Here is a 26,189-nt window from a genome sequence, read left to right on the forward strand (position 1 = left end):
TCTCTGGGAAGAACTTTCTCCTCACCTCCAGCCTAAAGCTCCCCTGGCACAGCTTGAGACTGTGTCCTCTTGTTCTGGTGCTGGGTGCCTGGGAGAAGAGCCCAACCCCCAGCTGGCTCCAACCTCCCTTCAGGGAGTTGGAGAGAGCAAGAAGGTCTCCCCTGAGCCTCCTCTTCTCCAGGCTAAGCAACCCCAGCTCCCTCAGCCTCTCCTCACCAGCCCTGTTCTCCAGACCCTTCCTCAGCTTTGTTGCCCTTCTCATAGCCCTGTGCCAGTGGTGCCTGGGAGGTGACAGCCTAGGAGGGGCAGGCATTGGCCTGCAGTTCCAGCCAGTGTTTTTTTTTGCTCTCTCTGCTGTGAACATCTTGGTACTAATACAAATTCTGTTTGTTTTAAGTGGAAGAGGCTCTTATGAACAGAAGTCAAACTATGGGCAGCACCAAAGCTCTTATGACCAGCAGTCAAGCTATGGACAGAACCAAGACTCTTACGACCAGCAGTCAAGCTCCTATGACCAGCAGTCAGGCTATGGCCACCAAAGCTCCTATGACCAGCAGTCAGGCTATGGCCACCAGGGCTCCTATGACCAAAAGTCAGGCTACAACCAGCACCCAAGCTCCTATGGCCACTCCCAGCAGTCCTACCAGTCTCAGAAGGGAAGCTACAGCCACGGCAGCCAAGGTACAGTGCACAGCCTGAGCGCAGCGCTGGGGGAATCCAGATGGGCAGAGAGGCTGTGGAGTGCCTGGGTCTCTTTCCACAGCCAGCTGAGCTGATGCAGAGCTCAAAGCCTTTTCTCCTGCTGATACTCCTTGGGGAGTGTTTTGCTTGTGGAACGTCATGCAGAGATGGAAGACTGTTTGGGGTCCCAGAGCTGTCACTCTGCCCTTGCTGGAGGCAGCTTTGCAGCTTACCTAGATGGAATTGTCCCCTAAGCTGTTTGCAACCTTCTCCCTGCATGTGGGGGACATGTCTTGATCAGTCATCAAGAGCTTCTTGCCTCTGACACTCCAGCTCTGTGCTGTGTGGGTGAATTGTGAGAGGGAAGGAACTGAGGAGGTGAAGCTCAGTCCTTATTCTGCCGCAGCTTCACACAGCCCACGTTCTCCTTCCTTCTTCTGTTGCCAGTGCTGTCTTTTCCCAACCTGGGAAGGCTGCATGGAAGGAGAATGGAAAGTGTATCTTAGAGCAGGCATGTTGGGCAAGTGGAGTGTGAGGAATGCACAGAGCCTTGCCCTCCTGGGGCACCTCCTGGCTCTGGAAGCCAAGGCAGGGAGCTGGGGAGAGCCCAACCTTTGCTTCATCACCAACGTGAGAGAGCTTCGAGGGCTGATGCTTGCCACAGTTGCCTGGCAGGCTTGAGGGGAGGAATAAGGGGGAGGCAGGGTGGGAATGGGCCCTTTGCCCTGCTCTTTGCCCTGCAGCTTGCCCTGCAGCTTGCTGACCTGCTGTTGTGTTTCACTCCTTCCTCCAGACGACCGTCGAGAAAAGAGTAGGTATGGAGAAGATAATAGAGGCTATGGCGGGTCACAGGGAGGAGGTAGAGGGGGCTATGACATGGATGGAAGAGGTCATATGTCTGGATACAGGTAAGTGAGCTCCTTCCACTGCCTGCACTTCCTCACCCTCCTTCCTTCCTGCTTAGCTGCTTTTCCTGTTTGTGTACTCCCTGTCTGTTCCTGCCCTGGGTCAGGTTTAGGTTTCCCAGCCCGGAAGGTTTCTGAAGCTGAACCTTCCTGCAGGGCACAGAGCTGCCTCTTGCCTAGGAAAAGCTCTTAGGTTCAGACAGGTTGAGAGCAGGCCCTTTGCTCAGATCAGCTCCTTTCCATGGGGTGCAATGCAATACCTGCCTGAGCCCAGCCCTTGCCAGGAGGTGTTTTAAACCCTGTGACAGGAGAGCCAGCAGCCAGGGCCTGGCTTTGATAAGCTTCCTAGCTCAGGTAGCCAACAGTTGAGCAGGGAATGAGTTTTGACTTTCCACTGCACTAAGGCTGCCTAATTGCCTTGCTGCTTTCTAAGTGATTCAGGAGTCACTTAATCATAACAGCAGTTGTGCTTTGCTGGTTGGTGCAGGCCATTAGAGGCCACTTCTGCTGCTGGCTGGCAGCTATGTCAGCCTGAGCAGGTTTCACTTAGATTGCAGGGCTGACAGCCCTCTTACCTCTTAGGCCAGAAAATTCAGCCCCAACACTTTGTGCAGATGATGGTCTGAGAGCCTGGCACCTGTGCTTATTAATTCCTACTGAATTAGGGCAGGTGACATTGTTAGTTCTTAATAAACCACCACAGTTGGCTTCCCTTGATGGACCTCTGTGAGGTGCTTGGGCTGTGGAGTCCTCAGTGATGGACCTCTGTGAGGTGCTTGAGCTGTGGACTCCACAGTGATGAACCTCTGTGAGGTGTTTGAACTGTGGACTCCTCACTGATGGACCTCTATGAGGTGTTTGGGCTGTGGACTCCTCACTGATGGACCTCTGTGAGGTGTTTGAGCTGTGGACTCCTCAGTGATGGACCTCTGTGAGGTGTTTGAGCTGTGGACTCCTCAGTGATGGACCTCTGTGAGGTGCTTGAGCTGTGGACTCCTCAGTGATGGACCTCTGTGAGGTGTTTGAGCTGTGGACTCCTCAGTGATGGACCTCTGTGAGGTGCTTGAGCTGTGGACTCCTCAGTGATGGACCTCTGTGAGGTGTTTGAGCTGTGGACTCCTCAGTGATGGACCTCTGTGAGGTGTTTGAGCTGTGGACTCCTCAGTGATGGACCTCTGTGAGGTGCTTGGGCTGTGGACTCCTCAGTGATGGACCTCTGTGAGCTGTTTGAGCTGTGGACTCCTCAGTGAAGGACCTCTGTGAGCTGTTTGAGCTGTGGACTCCTCAGTGATGGACCTCTGTGAGGTGCTTGGGCTGTGGACTCCTCAGTGATGGACCTCTGTGAGCTGTTTGAGCTGTGGACTCCTCAGTGAAGGACCTCTGTGAGCTGTTTGAGCTGTGGACTCCTCAGTGATGGACCTCTGTGAGGTGCTTGGGCTGTGGACTCCTCAGTGATGGACCTCTGTGAGGTGTTTGGGCTGTGGACTCCTCAGTGAAGGACCTCTGTGAGGTGCTTGAGCTGTGGACTCCTCAGTGATGGACCTCTGTGAGGTGTTTGAGCTGTGGACTCCTCAGTGATGGACCTCTGTGAGGTGCCTGGGCTGTGGAGCCCTCAGTGATGCAAAGAGAAACTTGCAGTGAGCTTTGAATTGTTGCTCCTCAGCACCACTTACCCTTCACCAGGCAGCTCTAGAGCTGCAGGTGAAGAACCCTAACTAACTGTGTGATCTAATTGAAGTCCAAGAACCCAACAGTGTGGTAAGACACCTTGCAAGGATCTCTTTTAAAACCCTGTTTAAAACTTGCCTGCTCCTCATGTGGTCCCAGGTTGGACTTGGATCATCAGAATGTAGCTGGAGCCCAGCCCTCCTAATTACCATTCCCAAAGCAAATCTTTAGTTGCTTTATGTCCTTAATCTTTATGTTTGATCTGTCATCTTTGCCTTTGCTGTCTCTGTCAATGCCTTTTCTGGATTGATCTCTTCCTGGGGGTTGCCTTTTAAGTTCATTTTCAAGTCAAACTCCCTTCCAAATCAGCTTTTCTACCTGAAGGGAGGGGTTTCCACATGCCTAGGGTCAAAGAAAGTGAGTTAGAGCTGAGCCCTTTCCAGTCAGAGGAACGAATGTGAGTTCCCCAAGCTGCCCCTGGGGGCAGGTTGAATCCCCTTTGAAACAACCTCCTCTCTTGGCAAGCTGAAGGAAGGGCAGTTTCTGGCTGTGGAAACAAAGCCCCTTCCCCTCTTCTTCCAGAGGGTAAGGCAAATGCTGTTCACAGGTCCATGTGGATGACAGCACTGCTGTGGCTTGCAGGGGCAAAGGAAGAAGAGTGGAGGTGGAGAGATGGGGGAGGAAAGACAGCCAAGTGTGGAGGCAGTCCCTGGGAGGTGTCTCTGCTTCTGGGCAGTGCTGCAGTCTGCAGAACTGTGTGCAGTGGAGCTCTGCCAGAGGCTCCAGAGTCCCACATGTGTGTGCAGGCTTCCAGTGTCCTTGGGAGGGAGAGGTCTGCCTCTGAGGTGCTCCAGACTCATAGATTGCATGGGTTTGGAAGGGACCTTCAAAGATCACCTTCTCCAAACCCCCTGCAGTTAGCAGGGACACCTCCAGCTGGATCAGGCTGCTCAGGGCCACATCGAGTTGGACCTTGAATGTGTCCAGGGATGGAGCCTCAACCACTTGGAGTGATTAGCAGAGGAGGTGTGCAGGGGTTGCAGCAGCACAACACACAGCATTGCCCCTTCATCCCACCAGGAAAACCACCTCCTGTCTGCCTTGAGGGGGCAGGGGCTGGGTCTCTGTGCTGCTAACCAGGAGGGGCACTCTTGTCTTGACTTGCAGGGGAAGGGAGGGAGAGCTTGCTGCAGGTTGGTGTCCATCAGCAGGAGCATTGCCTGGTCACTGGTGTTGCCTGCTCAGTGCATCCTGTCCCCAGCCTCATGGCTGCTCTCCTGGGCTTGTGGCTGCACAGTGCCTCTGGCTGCAGCAGCAGCTCTCCTGTGAGGCTCTTCTGAGTGGCATTGGCTTGTGCAAGCTCAGCCTGCACACAGACCTCTCAGAGCAGCCTCTAAGAGCAAAGTGTTACCCTGCAGGCCCTGGGGCAGCACCAGATGAGCATTCTTCAATTAAGAGAGCTCTCTCTGGTTTCTTTTGAAGTGCATTTAGAAAGGTATTCAAATGCAACTGGTAATGCTGGGAGGTGAACTGGTATGGTGAGAGCTGGAGTGGCCTGTCTGGGCTGCAGAACACTTTCAGCACTGCTTTTGCTGCAAAGTCAGAGGGTCACAGGCTTGCTGGGGTTGGAAAAGGCCTCTGAGGTCATCCAGTCCGACCATCACCCCAGCACCACCACAGCCACTGAACCATGTCTCCATGCTTCTTGAACACCTCCAGGCATGGGGACTCCACCACCTCCCTGGGCAGCCTCTGCCAATCCCTGACCACTCTGGCAGCAAAGACATTTCCCCTCATCTCCAACCTAACCCTCCCCTGGCACAATTTGAGGCCATTTCCTCTCCTATCACCTTATATTAGTGAGAAGAGCCCAACCCCCACCTCACTGCAACCTCCTTTAGGGGGCTTGCAGAGATCCAGGAGGTCTTCCCTCAGCTTCCTCTTCTCCAAGATGAACAACCCCAGGTCCCACAGCTGCTCCTCCCCAGCCCTGTTCTCTAGACCCTTCCCCATCTTCCTTGCCCTTCTCTGGCCCTGCTCCAGCCCTCAATGTCCTTCTTGGAATGAGGACTCAAAACTGAACCCAGCACTTGAGGTGTGGCCTCAGCAGTGCCCAGCACAGGAGGACAATCCCTGCCCTGCTCCTGCTGCCCACACCACTGCTGCTCCAGGCCAGGCTGCTGGTGACCTCCTTGGCCACCTGGGCACCCCCTGGCTCATCCTCAGCTGCTGCCAACCAGCACCCCCAGGGCCTTTTCCCCCAGGCAGTTTCCAGCCACTCTGCCCCAGCCTGGAGCCTTCCTGGGGTTGTTGTGCCCCAAGGTCAGGACCCAGCCCTTGGCCTTGTTGAACCTCATCCCATTGGTCTCAGCCCATGGATCCAGCCTGGCCAGGTCCCCCTGCAGAGCCTAATCTCTACCAGGTCACCACTGCCACACTGCTTGGTGTCATCTGCAAGCTGACTGAGGCTGCCTCAGTTCCCTCATCCTGGAGCACTGAGGAGAAAACATCTTCTGAGCATTGGCTGCTCAAACTCCCTGGCTGATGGTGCCATGAGAGAGGAGAATCCTTTCCTTGCCATCAGATGTTCACTTCTTACTCCTGCAACCTTCAGGCTTCAGAATGATTCTTCAGATCAATTTTGCAGGCTCTTGAGTTGCATCCCTTGGGACTTGGATGGAATTTCTCCATGCTGAAGCTGAATGAGCTCCTGAATTAGGGTATTGGCTCAGAAGCCAAAGCTCATCCTTTAATCTCATCTTAGAATCTCATCCTGGAGCTCTTTTGGTTAGGAAGCAGGTACAGCAGGTCTGGAGAATTCTTTCCTTTCAGGAGCCCTTCCCTTTCCCTTTCAGGAGTTCTTCCCTTTCCCTTTCAGGAGCCCTTCCCTTTCCCTTTCAGGAGTTCTTCCCTTTCCCTTTCAGGAGCCCTTCCCTTTCCCTTTCAGGAGCCCTTCCCTTTCCCTTTCAGGAGCCCTTCCCTTTCCCTTTCAGGAGTTCTTCCCTTTCCCTTTCAGGAGCTCTTTCCCTTTCAGGAGCCCTTCCCTTTCCCTTTCAGGAGCCCTTTCCTTTCCCTTTCAGGAGCCCTTTCCTTTCCCTTTCAGGAGCCCTTTCCTTTTCCTTTCAGGAGCCCTTTCCTTTACCTTTCAGGAGCCCTTTCCTTTCCCTTTTATGAGCTCTTTCCTTTTCCTTTCAGGAGCTCTTTCCTTTCCCTTTCAGGAGCTCTTTCCTTTCCCTTTTAGGAGCTCTTTCCTTTCCCTTTTAGGAGCTCTTTCCTTTTCCTTTCAGGAGCTCTTCCCTTTTCCTTTTAGGAGCTCTTTCCCTTTCAGGAGCTCTTCACTTTTCCTTTTAGTAGTCTTTCCTTTTCCTTTCCCTTATAGGAGCCCTTCCCTTTTCCTTTCAGGAGCTCTCCCCTTTTCCTTTTATGAGCTCTTTCCTTTCCCTTTTAGGAGCTCTCCCCTTTTCCTTTCAGGAGCTCTTTCCTTTCCCTTTTAGGAGTCTTTCCTTCCCTTTCCGTTTTAGGAGTCTTCCCTTTCCCTTTCCCTTTCCCTTTCCCTTTCCCTTTCCCTTTCCCTTTCCCTTTCCCTTTCCCTTTCCCTTTCCCTTTCCCTTTCCCTTTCCCTTTCCCTTTCCCTTTCCCTTTCCCTTTCCCTTTCCCTTTCCCTTTCCCTTTCCCTTTCCCTTTCCTTCCCTTTTAGGAGCTCTTCCCTTTTCCTTTCAGGAGTCTTTCCTTTTAGGATTTAGCTTTTGATAAGACTTCTCATCTGAAAGGTGAGAGCTCACTGCCCATTGTGGCTGTGGGACTAAATTGTTGTTGGTAAGATGTAAATGGTAACTGGGCATCTGTTGTGCCCTGAGCTGGGCTCCCCAGTTGAGGAGAGGCAGAGAACTGCTGGAGAGAGCCCCGGGGAGGCTGCAGAGCTGCTGAGGGGCCTGGAGCAGCTCTGGCAGGAGCAAAGGCTGAGAGCCCTGGGGCTGAGAGCCTGCAGAAGAGCAGCCCCAGAGGGGAGCTGAGCAATGCTCAGCAAGAGCTCAAGGAGCTGTGGGGGGCAAGAGGCTGGGGCCAGACTCTGCTGAGTGGTGGCCAGGGCCAGGCCAAGGGGCAGCAAGGGGCAGAGAGTGGAGGCCAGGAGGTTGGATGTGAAGAGGAGGAGAAAGTTGTTTGGTGTGAGGGTGCTGGAGGCCTGGAGCAGGCTGCCCAGAGAGGCTGTGGAGTGTCCTTGTGTGGAGAGCTTCCAACCCCCCCTGGGCAGTGTGGTGCTGGGCATTGTGCTGTGGGTGCCCTGCTGGAGCAGGCTTGGCCTGGATGAGCTCCAGAGGTCCCTTCCAGCCTCTCCCTGCTGGGGTTCTGTGCAGTGCCAGTCCAAAGCAGCTTTGTTTCTCTCCCCTTGGGAAGCCATTCAGGCAGCCAGGCCCTGTGGCACTGCCCTCTTGCAGTGTCTGGGAGAGGCTTTGCCTTTGCAGCTGCTTCTGCATTCGATGCTGGACAGAGCTGCACAGATTCAGCTTGGAAAAGAATTTACCACTGCTCTGAGGGCTTTGCTCAGCACAGATCTTTGGGGTTTTTCAGTCTTCCTTTCAGGGGGATCAGGTGTTCAGGATCTGTATCCAAAAGCCTCCTCTGCAGCTCAACTGTTGACCCTTGCTGCAAGAGTGGTCAGGGCTTGGCACAGGCTGCCTAGGGAAGTGGTGGAGTCCCCAGCCCTGGAGGTGTTCATGAAATGTGGAGCCATGCTGTTGAGTGGGGATTAGTTTATGCTGCTGTCAAGAATCTCCCAACTCACCCTAACCCTCCCCCTCTGCTCTGCTGAGACCACAGCTGGAGCTCTGGGGCCAGTTCTGGAGCCTCTGTGTCAGGAAGGCTCTGGAGGGGCTGGAAGGTGTCCAGAGCAGGGCCAGGAGGAGGAGCAGAGGGCTGGAGCTGCTCTGCTGTGAGCACAGACTGAGGGAGTTGGGGTTGTGCAGGCTGGAGAGGAGAAGGCTCCCAGGAGACCTCCTTGTGGCCTTCCAGGAGCTGCAGGGGGGTGCAGGAAAGCCTGGGAGGGACTTTTGAGGGTGTCAGGGAGGGATAGGGGTCTGGGACAGCTCTGAGTGGGGCAGGAATCAGGCCTGGGACAGGAAGCCAGCAATGGGCGCTGGCAGCCCAGAAGGCCAAGGGCAGCTGCCCTTGGCCTTCTGGGCTGCCAGTGCCCATTGGCAGAGGTGGAGGGAGAGGATCCTGCCCCTCTCCTCTGGGGTGTCAGGGAGGGATAGGACTGGGGGGGATGGAGCAGCACTAGAAGTGGGGAGATTGAGATTGGCTGGGAGGAAGTTGTTCCCCAGGAGGGTGGTGAGAGCCTGGCACAGGTTGCCCAGGGAGGTGGTGGAAGCCTCCTGCCTGGAGGTGTTTGCAGCCAGGCTGGAGGTGGCTGTGAGCAAGCCACCTTGCTCACGTGTGAGGTGTCTCTGGCCATGGCAGGGGGTTGGGAGTGGCTGAGCCTTGAGGTCCCTTCCAAGCCTGCCAATCCTCACAGTGAGTGCCTGTGGCTCCTCCAGCAGTGCAGTTGGTGCTCAGAGGGAGTAGTTTGGTGTGTGCTGTAGATGTTTTGAGCTTGGCCTGGCACAGACGTCAGAAAGCATCAAGAGGCAAAGAGCCAGAGGCAGCCAACCCTCCCCAGCCATCTGCCAGGGCTGTAGTGGTGCACCAAGCAGGCTGTTCTTGCTTGCAAAAATACCTCCTGACGTGTGCCTCCCACATGCCTGGGCTGGAGCTGGGTGTTGGAGGTGACCTTTGCTTCCTGAGCTCCTGCTGCTGCCTCTGCCAGCATCTGCTCCCTCTCCTCAAGGGTGCTCCTTGTCTCTGGCACGTTCAGCTCTCCACCTCTGCCCCTGCTGTGGGCAGCAGGAGCAGGGCAGGCATTGTGCCCCTGGACTGGGCACTGAAGAAGCTGCAGCTGGAGTGCTGGGGTCAGGTTTGGGTCCCTCACTCCCAGGAGGACATTGAGGGCTGGAGCAGGGCCAGAGAAGAGCAGGGAAGATGGGGAAGGGTCTGGAGAGCAGGGCTGGGGAGGAGCAGCTGAGGGAGCTGGGGGTGTTGAGCCTGGAGGAGAGGAGGCTGAGGGAGACCTCATTGCTCTCTGCAGCTCCCTGAGAGGAGGCTGCAGCCAGGTGGGGGCTGGGCTCTGCTCCCTAGGCTCAGGTGACAGAAGGAGAGGAAGTAGCCTGAAATTGTGCCAGGGGAGGCTGAGGTTGGAGATAAAGAAAATGTCTTTGCTGCAGGAGTGGTCAGGGCCTGGCAGAGGCTGCCCAGGGAGGTGGTGGAGTCCCCATGGCTGGAGGGGTTCCAGACAGGTGTGGCCATGGCCCTGGGGGCCAGGGTGGGGTTGGGTTATAGTATCACAGTATCACAGTATCAGTCAGGGTTGGAAGGGACCCACAAGGATCATCCAGTTCCAACCCCCCTGCCATGGGCAGGGACACCCCACACTAGATCAGCCTGGCCAGAGCCTCAGCCAGCCTGGCTGATGGTTGAACTTGGATGATCCTAGAGGTCTTCTCCAAGCTACACAATTCTCTGAGCCTACAAACTCCACTGGCACTTGGGGCAGAGGTGTTGAAGCCCAGCCCAGTGCAGGGGAGAAGAGCTGCTGGGGACATTGCTCTGAGAGCAGGCAGTTTCTGTCCCTGTGGCTGGTGCCACCTGCCCACTCTGCCTCTTTGCACTTAGGTCCTTTGCCTCTCTTTGGTGGTGGCACTGCTGATGTATTTCAGCTCCCTGCTGAGGGCTCCAGCCCCAGGCTGTTAAAAGGCCAAACTCCACCTGCTCAGCCTTGTAGCTGGGCTGTGTGCAGGGCTGGGAAAGCCATGGGCTGGGGACTCCCCCCTTCCATTCTCCACACATGCTGGGACCAGAGAACTAATTCAGTGGCTGAAGTTGATCACCAAAACTCAAGTCTCAGTGAGGGACAAACCTGAGGCTGAGGCCTCAGCTGCTTGCAGGCAGTTTCTGTCTGGCTTCCCTTGCTGCACTGCATCCATGAGCCTCCTCTTGGGCAGCTCAGGGAGCTGTGCCCAGCAATCCCAGGCAGGTCACACCCCCCACAGCTTTATAAGTCACAGATGAAATGGGAGTTAGGGTGGAGGGAAGCATTAAACTACCATCAAAGTACCTGTCCCTGAGGTGCTGGAGGGTTGGGCTGGGTTGGCCAACCCAGTGTGAGACTGAGCAGAGGGTAAGAGGCTGAATGAAGCAAATCCAGGTTTCTACAGGCAGGCAGGCAGTCTTGGGGCTTGCACTTTGACCCAGTGAGAGGATGAGGGGCAATGGACATGGACTCACAGCAAAAGTCCAACCTCAGCACAGTCACAGAATGTATCTGGAGCTGAGCACAGCCTCCAGCACTGTCCCACACCACATCCTGGTCTCCAGGCTGGTGACACATGGGTGTGATGGGTGACCACTAGATGGATAAGGAACTGGCTTGATGGCTGCACCCAAAGGGTGGCTGTCAATGGCTCCATGGCCCAGTGGAGGCCAGGGACAAGCAGAGTCCCTCAGGGGTCAGTCCTGGGACCAGGCTTGTTCAACATCTCTGTGGGTGCCATGGACAGTGGCACTGAGTGCACCCTCAGCAGGGTTGCTGATGACACCAAGCTGTGTGGGGCAGCAGACAGCTGGAGGGAAGGGATCCATCCAGAGGGACCTGGACAGGCTGGAGAGGTGGGCACAAGCCAACCTCAGGAGGTTCAACAAGACCAAGGGCAGGGTCCTGCAGCTGGGTGGAGGCAACCCCAGGCACAAATGCAGGCTGGGCAGGGACTGGCTGGAAAGCAGCCCTGAGGAGAGAGCCTTGGGGGTGCTGGGGGAGGAGAAGCTCATCAGGAGCTCTCAGTGTGCACTTGCAGCCCACAAAGCCAATCAGATCCTGGGCTGCATCAGGAGAAGTGTGGCCAGCAGGGCAAGGGAGGTGATTCTCCCCCTCTGCTCAGCTCTGGGGAGACCCCACCTGGAGTACTGCCTCCAGTTCTGGAGCCCCTATTCCAAGAGGGATGTGGAGGTGCTGGAAGGTGTCCAGAGAAGGGCCAGGAGGATGAGCAGAGGGCTGGAGCTGCTCTGCTGTGAGGACAGACTGAAGGAGTTGGGGCTGTTCAGTCTGGAGAAGAGAAGGCTCCCAGGTGACCTCCTTGTGGCCTTCCAGGATCTGAAGGGGGCTACAGGAAGGCTGGGGAGGGACTGCTCAGGATCTCAGGGAGTGATAGGACTAGGGGGAATGGAATGAAGCTGGAGGTGGGGAGATTCAGGCTAGATGTGAGGAGGAAGTTCTTCCCCATGAGAGTGGTGAAGCCCTGGAATGGGTTGTGCAGGGAGGTGGTTGAGGCCCCAGCCCTGGAGGTGTTTAAGCCCAGGCTGGCTGAGGCTCTGGCCAGGCTGATCTAGTGTGGGGTGTCCCTGCCCATGGCAGGGGGGTTGGAACTGGCTGATCCTTGTGGTCCCTTCCAACCCTGAATGATTCTATGATACTATGATAGGAAGAGATCTCAAAGCTGATCCAGTCCAGCCCTCAGCCCAGCCCTGAAGGGTCAATACTACACCATGTCCCTCAGCACCAGGTCCCCAGCTGCTGGAACTCCTTCACTGGGAGTCTGCTGGAGGCCTGGGGCAGGCTGCCCAGAGAGGTTGTGGAGTCTCCTCCTCTGCAGAGATTCCAAACCCACCTGGATGTCTGCCTATGTGAGCTGCCCTAGGAGGTCCTGCTTTAGCAGGGGGGGTTGGACCTGATCTCTGGAGGTCCCTTCCAGCCCCTTCCACTCTGTGGCTCTTGTTTTGTCCCCCCCCGGGGCAGGTTTGATCTCCTCAGTGTTCAGCCAGCAGCTGCATGGCTTTGCCCTTGGTGTGAGAGGAAAGAGGCAGACAGAGCACCAAAGAACTTCACTCCCTCGTGTTCTCCCCATGCCTTTGACTGGGGTGCTTGTGCCCCAGCTTTGGGCTCCAGAGTGAAAGGCTGGAGTGCCTCCTGGGCCAGGAGCACTTGGGTGGAGGCTCTGCTGGCTGCCACAGCTGCTGCAGCTCTGGGGGGGGACCCTCCCCAGCAGGCCTTGGCCTTGGGCTGGCTGAGTGGGGGAGCTCTCAGGATGAGGTGGAGCTGCCCAGCTGGCAGAGGAGGGCAGGCAGGCAGTGGCATGTGGCAGCAGCAGGCACCTGGGGAGGCTGTGCTGTGGCCTTCCTGCAGCCTGCAGTGGCTGTGTTTCTCCTGCAGGCTTTGAGGGGCGATTGCCTCCTGCTCCAACATGGATGCAACTGCAAATGCTGCTGTGGAAAGGTCTCCCTGGCACTGCCCTGCCTCTTAGGCACTGCCCTGCCTCCTAGGCTCTGCCCTGCCTCCCTGTCTCTGCCCTGCCTCTTAGGCACTGCCCTGCCTCTTAGGCACTGCCCTGCCTCCCTGTCTCTGCCCTGCCTCCCTGTCTCTGCCCTGCCTCTTAGGCACTGCCCTGCCTCCCTGTCTCTGCCCTGCCTCTTAGGCACTGCCCTGCCTCCCTGTCTCTGCTCTGCCTCCCTGTCTCTGCCCTGCCTCTTAGGCACTGCCCTGCCTCCCTGTCTCTGCCCTGCCTCCCTGTCTCTGCCCTGCCTCTTAGGCACTGCCCTGCCTCCCTGTCTCTGCCCTGCCTCTTAGGCACTGCCCTGCCTCCCTGTCTCTGCTCTGCCTCCCTGTCTCTGCCCTGCCTCTTAGGCACTGCCCTGTCTCTCTGGCACTGCCCTGCCTCCCTGGCACTGCCCTGCCTCCTAGGCTCTGCCCTGTCTCCTTAGCTCTGCCCTGTCTCCCTGGCTCTGTCCTGTCTCCCTGGCACTGCTGAATAAAGCCCTGGCTGGCTGGGCCCAGGGAGTGCTGCTCCCTGGAGTTCAGTGCAGCTGGCAGCCTGTCACCAGTGGTGCTCCTCAGGGCTCAGTGCTGGGATCACTTCTGTCTGACATCTGTCTTGCTGACCTTGATGGGGACACAGAGCTGTAAGTGTGCAGATGACACCAAGCTGGTGCCAGTGTTGATCTGCACCAGGGCGGGGAGGCTCTGCAGAGGCACTTTGATGGGTTGGATCCATGGCCAATGTTACTAGGAGCAGCTTCCACAGGGCCATGTGCCAGGGCCTGCACTTGGGGCACAGCAGCCCCAAGCAGTGCTGCAGGCTTGGGGCAGTGTGGCTGGAAAGCTGCTGGCAGGAAGGGACCTGGGGGTGCTGATGGAGAAGCAGCTGAAGAGGAGCCAGCAGTGTGCCCAGGGGGCCAAGAAAGCCAAAGGCCTCCTGGCTGGGATCAGCAATGCTGTGGCCAGCAGGAGCAGGGAGGGGATTGTCCCCTGGCACTCAGCTCTGGGGAGGCCACAGCTGGAGGGCTGTGTCCAGTGTTGGGCAGCTCAACACAAGAGAGATGTGGAGGTGCTGGAGCCAGGGCAGAGCAGGGCAAGGGAGCTGGGAAGGGCCTGGAGGAGAAATCTGATGAGGAGAGACTGAAGGAGCTGGGGATGGTGAGAGTGGAACAGCGGAGGCTGAGGGGAGACCTCACTGCTCCCTGCAGCTCCCTGAGAGGAGGTTGTGGAGAGGCTGCTGCTGGTCTCTGCTCATTAGTGACACAACAAGAGGGAATGGCCTCAATCTGCACCAGGGGAGGTTTAGACTGGACAGGAGGAAGAATTTTCCCCCAGCAAGAGTGGTCAGGCCCTGGAATGTGCTGCCTGGAGAGGTGGTTGAGTCCCCAGCCCTGGATGTGTTTAAAGGTGGTTTGGATGTGGTGCTTGGGGCTGTGGTTTAGGGGTGACCCTTGCAGAGCAGGGTTCTGGGTTGGCCTTGGTGATCCTGAGGCTCTGTTCCAGCCTGAATGGTTCTGTGATTCTGAGTCTGTGAGCAGGGCCTGCTGGGCCAGGCCAAGGGGAGATGGTTTGAACTGACAGAGGGAGATTGAGAGAAGGGAGAAATGTTTGGTGCTGAGGGTGGGGAGAGCCTGGCCCAGGCTGCCCAGAGAGGTGGCTGAGTCCCCAAGCCTGGCTGTGTTTCAAGGTGGTTTGGATGTGGGGCTTGGGGCTGTGGTTTAGGGGTGACCCTTGCTTGCAGAGCAGGGTTCTGGGTTGGCCTTGGTGATCCTGAGGCTGAATGTTTCTGGGGCTCTGTGTGTCCCTTGCCAGCAGTGAGGGTTTCTTTTCATGCAGATGCCTGAGGCACAGGGTCCTTGTTTCAACCCCCCTCCTTAACCTCTGCAAGTTGATGTCTGTCATCTCTTGACCTGGTCTGCATTTTGTGCCACAGGTTGCAGAATGAGTGAAATAAAACTGCACAGCCTCTGCTTTTGAAGCTGACAGACACCCTCCCCCTCCCCACCCCCCCTTCCTCCCTGCTCCCTGCTTCCCCCTGCTAGCCCTGCAGCAGCTCCCCACAGCCCCTTGCTCAGGGGATGGCTCAAGCTGCTCATTTGGCCCCTTAGGAGGATGCAGAGCAGTGTAGGTGTTGGACCTTCTGCTCCTCTCACCTGCAGGAAAGAGCTGCAGCGTGAGGTGTCCCAGAGCAGCAGCTGCTCCTCCGGTGAAAGCCTCTCATCAGGCTCCAGGAGAAGCAAGTGCCTGGTTTCTGCCCCAGGTTTTAGCAGCACTGCTTTTGGCTCAGCACAGCAGAGTGAGGTTGGATGGGAGGAACAAGTCCTGCCCCGGAGAGGCTGCTGGGACCCAGGTTGCCCAGGGAGGTGGTTGAGGCTCCAGCCCTGGAGACGCTCAGGGTGAGGCTGGACAAGGCCCTGAGCAGCCTGCTCCTGGCGGAGGCTGTCCCTGCTGGGGGCAAGGGGGTCGGCCTAGATGACCTCTGGAGGTCCCTTCCAACCCCCCCCCCCCCATTCCATGATTCTGTGATGGGAAGGAGGCTTGAGGTAATGCCCTGTGTGGGGGGGGTGAGCTTCAAACCCCCCTTAGGGCTTCTCTCCTCCCCTGCAGCACCCTGAGAGCATCCTGGCAGCCAGCGCCAAGCTCCCGCGGGGGCCCACGGAGGGAGAGCCCAGAGGTGCTGCTGCTGCTGTGAGCTCTGCCAGCCAGTAACTGTCAACTTGTGATGATCAGTTAACTGTAGATGGAGCCTTGGGCTCAGCACAGAGGGACTTAAGGAAGAAATCATGTCTTCAATTTTTCCTCTGCAGTGGTGGTGACCGTGGTGGCTTCAAAAATTACGGTGGTAAGTGCTGGGTATCCACACGTGTTTGAGGGGCAGCCCTTCCCACAGCTGAGAGGACAACACTCACACACCAGTGACACAAAAGCCAAGAGGAAAAAGCCACCAGTGCCTTCCCAGACCTTGCCTACAAAGCCCTTGTGGTGTGGTGTGGGGCAGCAGGAGCAGGGCAGGCATCGTGCCCCTGGACCGGGCACTGAAGAAGCTGCAGCTGGAGTGCTGGGGTCAGGTTTGGGGCCCTCACTCCCAGGAGGACATTGAGGGAATGGAGCAGGGCCAGAGAAGAGCAGGGAAGCTGGGGAAGGGTCTGGAGAGCAGGGCTGGGGAGGAGCAGCTGAGGGAGCTGGGGGTGTTGAGCCTGGAGCAGAGGAGGCTGAGGGAGACCTCATTGCTCTCTGCAGCTCCCTGAGAGGAGGCTGGAGCCAGGTGGGGGTTGGGTTCCTCTCCCTAGGATCAGGTGATAAAAGAAGAGGAAGTAGCCTGAAATTGTGCCAGGGGAGGGTTAGGTTGGAGATAAAGAAAATGTCTTTGCTGCAGGAGTGGTCAGGGCCTGGCAGAGGCTGCCCAGGGAGGTGGTGGAGTCCCCATGGCTGGAGGGGTTCCAGCAAGGTGTGGCCATGGCCCTGGGGGCCAGGGTGGGGTTGGGTTGATGGTTAGACTTGGATGATCCTAGAGGTCTTCTCCAAGCTACACAATTCTCTGAGCCTACAAACTCCACTGGCACTTGGGGCAGAGGTGTTGAAGCCCAGCCCAGTGCAGGGGAGAAGAGCTGCTGGGGACATTGCTCTGAGAGCAGGCAGTTTCTGTCCCCATGGCTGGTGCCACCTGCCCACTCTGCCTCTTTGCACTTAGGTCCTTTGCCTCTCTTTGGTGGTGGCACTGCTGATGTATTTCAGCTCCCTGCTGAGGGCTCCAGCCCCAGGCTGTTAAAAGCCCAAACTCCACCTGCTCAGCCTTGTAGCTGGGCTGTGTGCAGGGCTGGGAAAGCCATGGGCTGGGGACTCCCCCCTTCCATTCTCCACACATGCTGGGACCACAGAACTAATTCAGTGGCTGAGGATGAGCACCAAAACTCAGGTCTCAGTGAGGCAGTGGTGTTGAAACCCAGCCCAGTGCAGGGGAGAAGAGCTGCTGGGGACATTGCTCTCAGCAAGAAGTTTCTGTCCCTGTGGCTGGTGCCACCTGCCCACTCTGCCTCTTTGCACTTAGATCCTTTGCCTCTCTTTGGTGGTGGCACTGCTGATGTATTTCAGCTCCCTGCTGAGGGCTCCAGCCCCAGGCTGTTAAAAGCCCTTGTGCTGTGGTGTCTTCTGCTCAGCTTTTTCTCTCTAATAAACCACAGCCCCCCCAAAATGGGAGGACCAGCAGCTGGAGTCCTGCTTTGGCAAACTGCATGAGAAGTTGGGCAGCCAGGGCCCTCCCTGCACCTCCCCAGCCCTGGGGTTCTGTTTGTGTCCTTTTCTTTCCTTTTGTTGGATGGTTTTTGGTTGCTGAAGTCTTCTGTGGGAAGGTGCTAGAGGAGAGCAAGCAAACGAAACCAACAGCCAAAGCAGCAGTGGGGAACTGCCTGGTGCTCAACCGAGCAGCATGGAAATGGGGGAGGGTCAGGTTGGCTGTCAGGAAGAAGCTCTTCCCCAGGAGGGTGGTGAGAGCCTGGCACAGGTTGCCCAGGGAGGTGGTGGAAGCCTCCTGCCTGGAGGTGTTTGCAGCCAGGCTGGAGGTGGCTGTGAGCAACCTGCTGTGGTGTGAGGTGTCCCTGGCCATGGCAGGGGGTTGGAGCTGGCTGAGCCTTGAGGTCCCTTCCAGCCCTGACAGTTCTGTGTGTCTATGATCTGATACTTGGAAGAAGAGCCCAACCCCCCCCTCCCTCCAGCCTCCTTTCAGGGAGCTGGAAAGAGCCAGAAGCTCTCCCCTCAGCACTCCCATCCCTGGAGGTGTTTGCAGCCAGGCTGGAGGTGGCTGTGAGCAACCTGCTGTGGTGTGAGGTGTCCCTGCCCATGGCAGGGGGTTGGAACTGGCTGAGCCTTGAGCTCCCTTCCAGCCCTGACAGATTCTCTGGGCCTCAGTGTGGCCTCAGTGTGGCCTCAGTGTGGCAGGTGCCACTTGCTGCAGGTTAAAGCAGCCCACCAAGCCCAGGTCCTACAGACACCTTCAGTTGGCTGCTTTAATCTAGACCAGTCCTCTGAAGCCCTGCTGAATGTTGTTAGAGCTTAGCTGCCTTGCAGCCAGCCCTGAAATGTTGTGTCTGAAAGGAGCTCTTTGGAAACCTTTGGCTGAAAAGAGTTTTTTCTCTTTTTCTTCCTTTGTTTTTTTGTTGTTTTGGTTTGTTGGGTTTTTTTTCCCCTTCACCTCCCCCTGCTTCATAGGTCAGAGGGATTATGGACCCAGATCGGATGCAGGTAAGGAAACAAAGCAGTGGGCGGGAGTGGGGTGAGGCTGACTGCTTGTAAAGTGCATGGCTGGAGAGGTGGATGTGGCTCTGCAGGTCCCTCTCTGTCCTGGGAAGAAAGGCTGAGGGCCCTGGGGCTGTTCAGTCTGGAGAAGAGAAGGCTGGGAGGGGACCTGAGCAATGGCTCTGAATATCTGAGGGCTGGGGGGTCAAGATTCACAGAAAACCAGGTTGGAAGGGACCTCAAAGATCATCCAGTGCCAGGTTCTTTCTGGTGGTGCCCAGAGACAGGGCAAGGGGCAGTAGGCACAAACCAGAACCCAGGAGGTTCCACCTGGGCAGGAGGAGAAAGTTGGTTGGTGTGAGGGTGCTGGAGGCCTGGAGCAGGCTGCCCAGAGAGGTTGTGGAGTTTTCTCTGGAGACATTCAACCCCCTCTGGATGTGTTCTTGTGTGAGCTGCCCTGGGTGCCCCTGCTCTGGCAGGGGGGGTGGACTGGATGGGCTTCAGATGTCCCTTCCAACCCCTGACCCTCTGTGACTGCCATGGCTCAAAAGAACCTTAGCTAAAGCTCATCTGCCCTGAGAGGAATCCACTTACTCAGGTGTCTGTGGAATTCTTTGATGCCTTTACCTGCAGCCAGAATTTGCTGATGAGCTTGGAAGCTGCTTCAGCCAAGCAGCTGCTTTCACTGCCATGCTCTAAAGTGGTGTTAACAGGTTGCCCAGGGAGGTAGTTAAGGCTTCATGCCTGGAGGTAGTCAAGGTGAGGCTGGATAAGACTCGGAGCAGCCTGCTCTGGTGGAGGATGTCCCTGCTGAGTGCAGGGGGTTGGACTGGATGAGCTCTGGAGCTCCCTTCCCACCCAACCCATTCCAGGAGTCTAAACTCAATCTAGCTCCAGGCTGTGCTTGCCTTGGTGGGCAGAGGCTTCTCTGCAGGCTCTTGCTGTCCCCCACTGGCAGCTGAACTGGATGAGCCTTGGAGGTCCCTTCCAAGCCAACCTATTCCATGAGTCTAAGCTCAATCTAGCTCCAGGCTACGCCTGCCTGGGTGGGCAGAGGCTTCTCTGCAGGCTCTTGCTGTCCCCCACTGGCAGCTGGACTGGATGAGCCTTGGAGCTCCCTTCCAGCCCAACCCATTCTGTGCTGCCCACTTGCTGGCTGGGGCTGTCCTGGCTGCATGGACAAAGTGAGAGTGCAGCAGGGCAGCTGGTGAGGAGGAGTTTGGTCTCTGCTGCCCTGCCCCACCTGAAGGTGCTGTGCATCCCCTGCTGAGCTTGTCCAGAGCTCTCTGGAAGGTGTCTTTGGGGTTCAGGGCCCCATGCTGGGGCCTGAGCCTGGGCTGTTGCTGCGGTCGCTGTCGCCGCACGGCCTGCTGAGGGAGGTTTTGTTTCTTCACAGACTCAGAGTCTGACAACTCTGACAACAACACCATCTTCGTGCAAGGACTTGGAGAGGATGTTTCAACAGACCAGGTGGCAGACTATTTCAAACAGATTGGCATCATAAAGGTATGTGGCAGGAGGGAGCCCTGGCAGAGGCAGGGCCTCGCTCTGGCTCCCCAGCAGCAGCAGCTGATGTTGTTATCTGCCTTCCCAGAGGGCAGCTCATTTGTGAGCTGTCTCTGGTGTGAAACCTCTCATTGTAAAAGGTCTTTGGTGGTAGTTGGATTGCTCCCTGTCTCTACTGATGTTCAGATTGCTCCCTGTCTCTTCCTCTGTCTTTATAAGCCTCAGCACCGCCTCTCTGTCCCCTGTGCCACCCTTCTGCTTCAGCAGCTCTGCCTCTGTGTGCTCTGGCTGCAGCTTCCTGCTCTGCAGTTCTCAGTGAGGGCTTCCTGCACTTGGCCTCATTCCTTTGTCAAAGCTGAGCCCATCCTTGCTTCACAGAGGGCAGCCCCTCAGTACCTTTCAGTCAGGAGCTTGTGTTTCTGCAGCCTGGCTCTGAATCTTCCTTTCAGCAGCACAGTCAAAGTTGAAGCTCTGAAGCTCCTTTACCTGTAGTTCTCCTGTGCCAAGTGTTCCAACCTTTCTTTGCAGACCAACAAGAAGACTGGGAAGCCCATGATCAACCTTTACACAGACAAGGACACTGGCAAGCCAAAGGGAGAAGCCACAGTGTCCTTTGATGACCCTCCTTCTGCTAAGGCAGCAATTGACTGGTTTGATGGTGGGTGAGCAAACCTCTTCTCCTGCTAATTCAGCGCTCTAACAAGCACTGCAAGAAGCAAATCAGTAACCTCAGGCCACTTCTTGTCTGGCTGTTGAGTGTGTGCTGGCTTGCTCTCACCTTTGGTGGAGCAGCACAATGCCTGGTGCCACTCAGGAGAGTCTGGAGGTGTTCAGCCCAGGAGAGCTGCCATCTGGGTTGGCAGCTGGGGGCATTTCCTGCACTGGCACTGCAGTGGCAAGGGGAGAGTCTTGCACCTGGGGAGGAACAGCCTCAGGAACCAGGATAGGTTGAGGGCTGACCTGCTGGAGAGCAGTGAAGGCAAAAGGGACCTAGGGGGTCCTGGTGGGTGGGAGGTTGACCATGAGCCAGCAATGTGCTCTGGTGGCCAGGAAGGCCAATGGCATCCTGGGGTGGGTTAGAAGGGCTGTGGTGAGTAGGTTGAGAGAGGTTCTCCTCCCTCTCTACCCTGCCCTGGTGAGGCTGCATCTGGAATCTTGTGTCCAGTTCTGGGCCTTCAGCTCAAGAAGGAGCTCAGGGAACTGCTGGAGAGAGTCCAGCACAGAGCCACAAAGATGCTGCAGGCAGTGGAAGATCATCCTGATGAGGAGAGCCTGAGGGAGCTGAGGGCTCTGTAGCTTGGAGAGGAGCAGCCTGAGGGTGACCTCATTGCTGTTGCTAAAGCTGTGCAGGAGGAGTGCCCAGAGGCTGGAGCCAGGCTCTGCTGGGGGATGCCCAATGCCAGCACCAGGGGCAGTGGTGGAAGCTGAGGCAGAGGAAGTGCCATGGAAACAGGAGGAAGAATTTTGTCACTGTGAGGTGACAGAGCCCTGGAGCAGGCTGCCCAGGGGGGCTGTGGAGTCTCCCTCTCTGGAGACATTCCAAACCCACCTGGATGAGTTCCTGTGTGAGCTGCCCTGGGTGCCCTGCTCGGGCAGGGGGTTGGACTGGGTGAGCTCTGGAGCTCCCTTCCAGCCCCTGGCATCCTGTGACTCTGCTGCTGGTGCTGTGGTGGCATCTTGGCAGTGGTTATGGCAGCCCTGTGCCAAGTGCTTTGGGTTCATGCAGTGAAGAGCAAGGTTGTTTTACATCATGGGTTCAGTGGATGAGAGAGCAGACCCCAGACACAAAATGATGTAAAACTCTTCAGACTTGATGCAGGAAATACAGAGATACTCCTTCAGAATCCTGCAGTTGTTTAGGTGGGAAGAGGCCTTTCAGGTCATCAGCTCCAACTGTTACTCCAGCACTGCCTGGGCACCCTGGCCTGCATCAGGAAGAGTGTGGCCAGCAGGAGCAGGGAAGTCCTTGTGCCCTGTGCTCAGCACTGCTTAGGCCACACCTTGAGTCCTGTGTCCAGTTCTGGGCTCCTAAGGTTAGGAAAGATGTTGAGAAGGGCAGAGAAGTGCAACAAGGCTGGGGAAGGGTCTGGGGCACAAGGCTGAGGAGGGGTCTGGGGCACAGCCCTGTGAGGAGAGGCTGAGGGAGCTGGGGTTGCTTAACCTGGAGAAGAGGAGGCTCAGGGGAGACCTTCTTGCTCTCTGCAACTCCCTGCAGGGAGGTTGTAGCCAGGTGGGGGTTGGGCTCTTCTCCCAGGCAGCCAGCAGCAGAACAAGAGGACACAGTCTCAAGCTGTGCCAGGGGAGGTTTGGGCTGGATGTGATGAAGAAATTCTTCCCAGAAGGGAGAGATTTGCCACAGGGATGTGCTGCCCAGGGAGGTGGTGGAGTCCCCATCCCTGCAAGTGCTTAAAACCAGCCTGGATGAGGCCCTTGGTGCCAAGGCTTAGTTGGTCAGATGGTGCTGGGTGGGAGGTTGGACTTGGTGATCTCAGGGATCTTTTCCAACCTGGCTAATTCTGTGACCCTTCTCTCTCTCTCTTCCCATCCTCTCACAGGCAAAGAGTTCAATGGCAATGTCATCAAAGTCTCTTTTGCCACCAGGAGGCCTGAGTTCATGAGAGGAGGTGGAGGTGGTGGACGCCGAGGTGGGGCTCAAGCCTGGGGGCTTGCTGGGTTTGCACTGTTTGCTGCTTTTGCACTGGTGCTGCTTAGCAGCAGAGAAGCTGCCTCTGAAGCAGTGATTGCTCAAGGGGCCTGGGCCTGGGGGATGCTGCCATGCAAGGGAGCAATAAGGACTGGATCAAGTGAGGAGGAAGTTCTTCCCCATGAGAGTGGTGAAGCCCTGGAATGGGTTGTGCAGGGAGGTGGTTGAGGCCCCAGCCCTGGAGGTGTTTAAGCCCAGGCTGGCTGAGGCTCTGGCCAGGCTGATCGAGTGTGGGGTGTCCCTGCCCATGGCAGGGGGGTTGGAACTGGCTGATCCTTGTGGTCCCTTCCAACCCTGACTGATTCTGTGATACTATGAAGTGCAACCTGAAATCTCTTGGGGCACAGCACAGCGTTTCTGCTTTGCTTTTCACCCGGGGAGCCTCCAGCACTGCCCCAGCTTGCATTTAATGAGTGTAGTGGTGGTGCTGAGGCTGTGCAGGTGCCCCAGCCCTAGGTGAGAGTTTCCAGTGGGTGTCTGCTCCTTGCAGCAAGGCCTGGAGCTGTATCCAAGCAGGGCACATCGCTGAGCTGCCCCACCTGGAGCAGCAGTCCCAGGTCTGCCACCTGTCACTGAGCAGAGGTTGAGCTCCCTGCTCCTCTGCTTTGCCACTGCTTATTGATTCCCTTGAGCAGAAGCAGGCTGTCTGTGTGGTGGCTGTCAGCAGATTTCAGTCCTTTTGCAGGCTAGTTAAAAAGGATTCTTCAAGTGGTGCCCAAGTTCTTGGTGCAGCCAGGCAGAGCTGTGGAGGCCCTCAGCCCTGGGGCAGCTGCAGCCTGGCTTCAGTCCCCACAGACCCTGCTTTGGGGTGGCTGGTGGTTTTTAACCAGCCACATCTGACTGACAGGACAGCTGGCTACATCTAGCTGCAGTGCTGTTAGCACACCCTCAGAGCTTTGTGTTCCCCCACTGCCACTTCCAGCAGACCAAGTTCCCTTCTCCTGCTGAAGGAAGCCTTTTGAAGCTGTGTGCTGGAGCCCTTGGTGCCAGCCACCACCTGCTCTTCTGCCTCCCCCTCCTCACTTCTCTGCCTCAGTTGTAAACCTGTCCATATGAGCATGGGTTGCAGCTGAGCCAGACACAGGAGCTTCAGGTCATCAAATGCTGTGCAGCTTTGGTGGTGGCTGAGCCTTCTGGTGGCCACCCAGGGCTCACTTGGCCAAGGCTTGAGTTCTGCAGCGGGGCCTTGGCTTTTGTCCCTGCTGCTTTCAGAGCCCCTCCTGTGGTCTCAGAGGCTTGCCCAGTAGGGAGACCTTTACCTTTAGCACTCTTTACTCCACCTGAGCAGTCTGTCCCTCCTGACAGTCCCTGTTGACTGTTTGTGATGCCCAGGGCCTGGCCTCTTCCCCTCCCTCATTCCCACTCTGCTTTTTCTCTGCAGGTTCACGAGGTGGCTATGGAAGGGGTGGAGGCTTCCAGGGGAGAAGTGGGGAGCCCAAGAATGGTGACTGGGTTTGTCCTAACCCGTGAGTGTCCTTTTCCTGGGGCAGTGGTGTGTGGTGGGGGTCTCCCTGAGCTGCCCCAGCAGCTAAGGCTGCCTCAACCTTCTCCCCGCCAGGTCCTGCGGGAACATGAACTTCGCTCGCAGGAACTCCTGCAACCAGTGCGGCGAGCCCAGGCCGGAGGATTCCCGTCCCTCAGGAGGTGTGTTTGCAAAGCTGTCTCTCTCCTCAGGTGCCCCCTGCAGCTTGGCAGCACCTGCCTGATGTGTTGGCTTTCCATCTTCCTGCAGATTTCCGTGGCAGAGGCGGCTATGGAGGAGAGAGAGGCTACCGAGGGCGCGGCGGCAGAGGCGGGGACCGGGGAGGCGGCTATGGGGGGAAGATGGGAGGAAGGTGAGTGCTGGCCTTGGCCTTGCCTGGCTCTGCAAGCCAGAGGGTAGCATAGCATAGGATAGGATAGGATAGGATAGGATAGGATAGGATAGGATAGGATAGGATAGGATAGACCAGACCAGACCAGACCAGACCAGACCAGACCAGGTTGGAAGAGACCTTCAAGATCATGGTGTCCAACCCATCAACCAATCCAACCCACCCAAACAGCTAACCCATGGCACCAAGCACCCCATCAAGTCTCCTCCTGAACACCTCCAGTGATGGTGACTCCACCACCTCCCCAGGCAGCCCATTCCAATGGGCAATCACTCTCTCTGTGTAGAATTTCTTCCTAACATCCAACCTAAACCTCCCCAGCACAGCTTGAGACTGTGTCCTCTTGTTCTGGTGCTGCTTGCCTGGGAGAAGAGCCCAACCCCCACCTGGCTGCAACCTCCCTTCAGGGAGTTGGAGAGAGCAAGAAGGTCTCCCCTGAGCCTCCTCTTCTGCAGGCTAAGCAACCCCAGCTCCCTCAGCCTCTCCTCACAGGGCTGTGCTCCAGACCCCTCCCCAGCTTTTGTTGCCCTTCTCTGGACACCTTCAAGTCTCTCAATGTCCTTCTTGAGCTGAGGAGCCCAGAACTGGACACAGGACTCAAGCTGTAGCCTAAGCAGTGCTGAGCACAGGGCACAAGGACTTCCCTGCTCCTGCTGGCCACACTCTTCCTGATGCAGGCCAGGATGCCCTTGGCCTTCTTGGCCCCCTGGGCACACTGCTGGCTCCTGTTCAGGCAGCTGTCAACCAGCACCCCCAGGTCCCTGTCTGTTTGGCAGCTCTCAGCCACTCTGAGCCCAGCTCTGTGGCTCTGGAGCTGGCAGGGCAGGAGCCCCTTTGTCAGTTGCTGTTTTGTTTCCCCTTCCAGAAACGACTTCAGGAACGACCAACGCAACAGACCCTACTGAAGAGCCACTGGGAAGCGTTTGGGTTTGTCTCCTCCATGGTTTGCTAGTGAAATTGCCAGAGGGTTTTGCCTGCAGCTTCACCCATGGCCTCTTCAGATAGTGGAATTGAGTGAAACTAGAGTTTTATTTTGCTGGGAGGGACTGGGGGTGGGGGTGGGGGCTGTGGGAGGATTGTTTTTTAACCAAGACATTGAAGTTTCATCTCCCAATTTCAACATTCTCCTCTTTTCCTTCCCCCTCACCACCTTGTACCTTTCCATCAGGCCCTAAGAAGAGAAACCAACCAACCAACCAACCAACAAAAGGATAAACTGTAAAATATTGCCAAACTCTGAGGTGTTTTTGTAATACAACAATAAATGCTGACTGTTTTATTTGTGACATCTCCCTGGCTCACAGCTCCCTTCAGCTGCAGGCCTCCCCCCCACCCCCTGCACCTTCCCTGTCCCCCCAGGGGCTTGAGGCAGGCTGGAGAAGGGAGCTCAAGGAGAGCCTCAGGAGGGTCAGTAAAGCAAAAGGCAAGGTCCTGCCCCCAGGTTGGGGCAGCCCTTGGTAGCAATCCAGGCCTGGGGGGTGAGGAGAGTGAGAGCAGCCCTCCAGAGAAGGGCTTGGGGGTGCTGGTGGGGGAGAGGCTGGAGAGGAGGCAGCAATGGGCACTGGCAGCACAGGAGGCCAAGGGCAGCCTGGGCTGCAGCCAAAGCAGTGTGGCCTGAGATGGAGAGAGGGATCCTGCCCCGCTGCTCTGGGGAGATCTCACCTGCAGGGCTGGAGTCCCCAGCATAAGAAGGACTTGGAGCCGATGGAGAGGGTCCAGAGGAGGCCACAGAGATGATCAGGGAGCTGGAGGTCTCTGCTATGGGAACAGACTGAGAGAGTTGGGGCTGTTCAGCTTGGAGAAGAGAAGGCTCCAGGGAGACCTCAGAGCAACCTCCCAGTACCTGAAGGGGCTCCAGGAGAGCTGGGGAGGGACTTTGGGCAAGGGCTGGGAGTGCCAGGGTGAGGAACAATGGCTTTGAGCTGGGAGAGGGGAGACTGAGAGTGGAGATGAGGAAGAAACTCTTGAGTGAGGGTGGGGAAAGCTTGGCACAGTTGCCCAGGGAGAAGAGAAGGCTGTGGGGACACCTTGGAGCTGCATTTCAGGGCCTGAAGGGGACCAACAGGAGGGCTGGGGAGGGACTGTTTGGAAGGGCCTGTGGTGACAGGCCCGGGGGCAATGGTTTGAAACTGGAGCAGGGAGATTTAGGTTGGATATCAGGAGGAAGTTCTGAGCAATGAGGGTGGGGAGACACTGGCACAGGCTGCCCAGGGGGGTGGCTGAGGCCCCAGCCCTGGAGGTATTCAAGGGCAGACAGGATGTGGCCCTGGGCAGCCTGCTGT

General features: G+C 56.9%; 1 protein-coding gene across 2 annotated transcripts in view; it reads left to right on the plus strand.

Moving 5' to 3' along the window:
- Nucleotides 1–25,193, plus strand: part of TAF15 (TATA-box binding protein associated factor 15) — a 41,522-nt gene extending 16,329 nt beyond the window's left edge. The window contains exons 6-17 of one of the 2 annotated variants that reach the window (XM_068165343.1): nt 398–681; nt 1,475–1,589; nt 15,399–15,433; nt 17,797–17,829; nt 19,220–19,329; nt 19,858–19,987; nt 21,885–21,974; nt 23,415–23,499; nt 23,592–23,677; nt 23,766–23,868; nt 24,773–24,834; nt 25,076–25,193. In XM_068165343.1, coding sequence (XP_068021444.1) covers nt 398–681; nt 1,475–1,589; nt 15,399–15,433; nt 17,797–17,829; nt 19,220–19,329; nt 19,858–19,987; nt 21,885–21,974; nt 23,415–23,499; nt 23,592–23,677; nt 23,766–23,868; nt 24,773–24,812 — 1,111 coding nt within the window. In that variant the 3' untranslated portion in view covers nt 24,813–24,834; nt 25,076–25,193. Of the gene's footprint in view, nt 1–397; nt 682–1,474; nt 1,590–15,398; nt 15,434–17,796; nt 17,830–19,219; nt 19,330–19,857; nt 19,988–21,884; nt 21,975–23,414; nt 23,500–23,591; nt 23,678–23,765; nt 23,869–24,772 lie in introns of both variants that reach the window. The other variant, XM_068165342.1, reaches the window with a different exon arrangement.
- The last annotated feature ends 996 nt before the right edge of the window (nt 25,194–26,189 follow it).

The sequence above is a fragment of the Melanerpes formicivorus genome, unplaced genomic scaffold (assembly GCF_026170545.1).
Source record: "Melanerpes formicivorus ecotype bairdi unplaced genomic scaffold, bMelFor1.0.p_v2 SCAF_88, whole genome shotgun sequence".
In the NCBI taxonomy this organism is placed as follows: domain Eukaryota; kingdom Metazoa; phylum Chordata; class Aves; order Piciformes; family Picidae; genus Melanerpes; species Melanerpes formicivorus.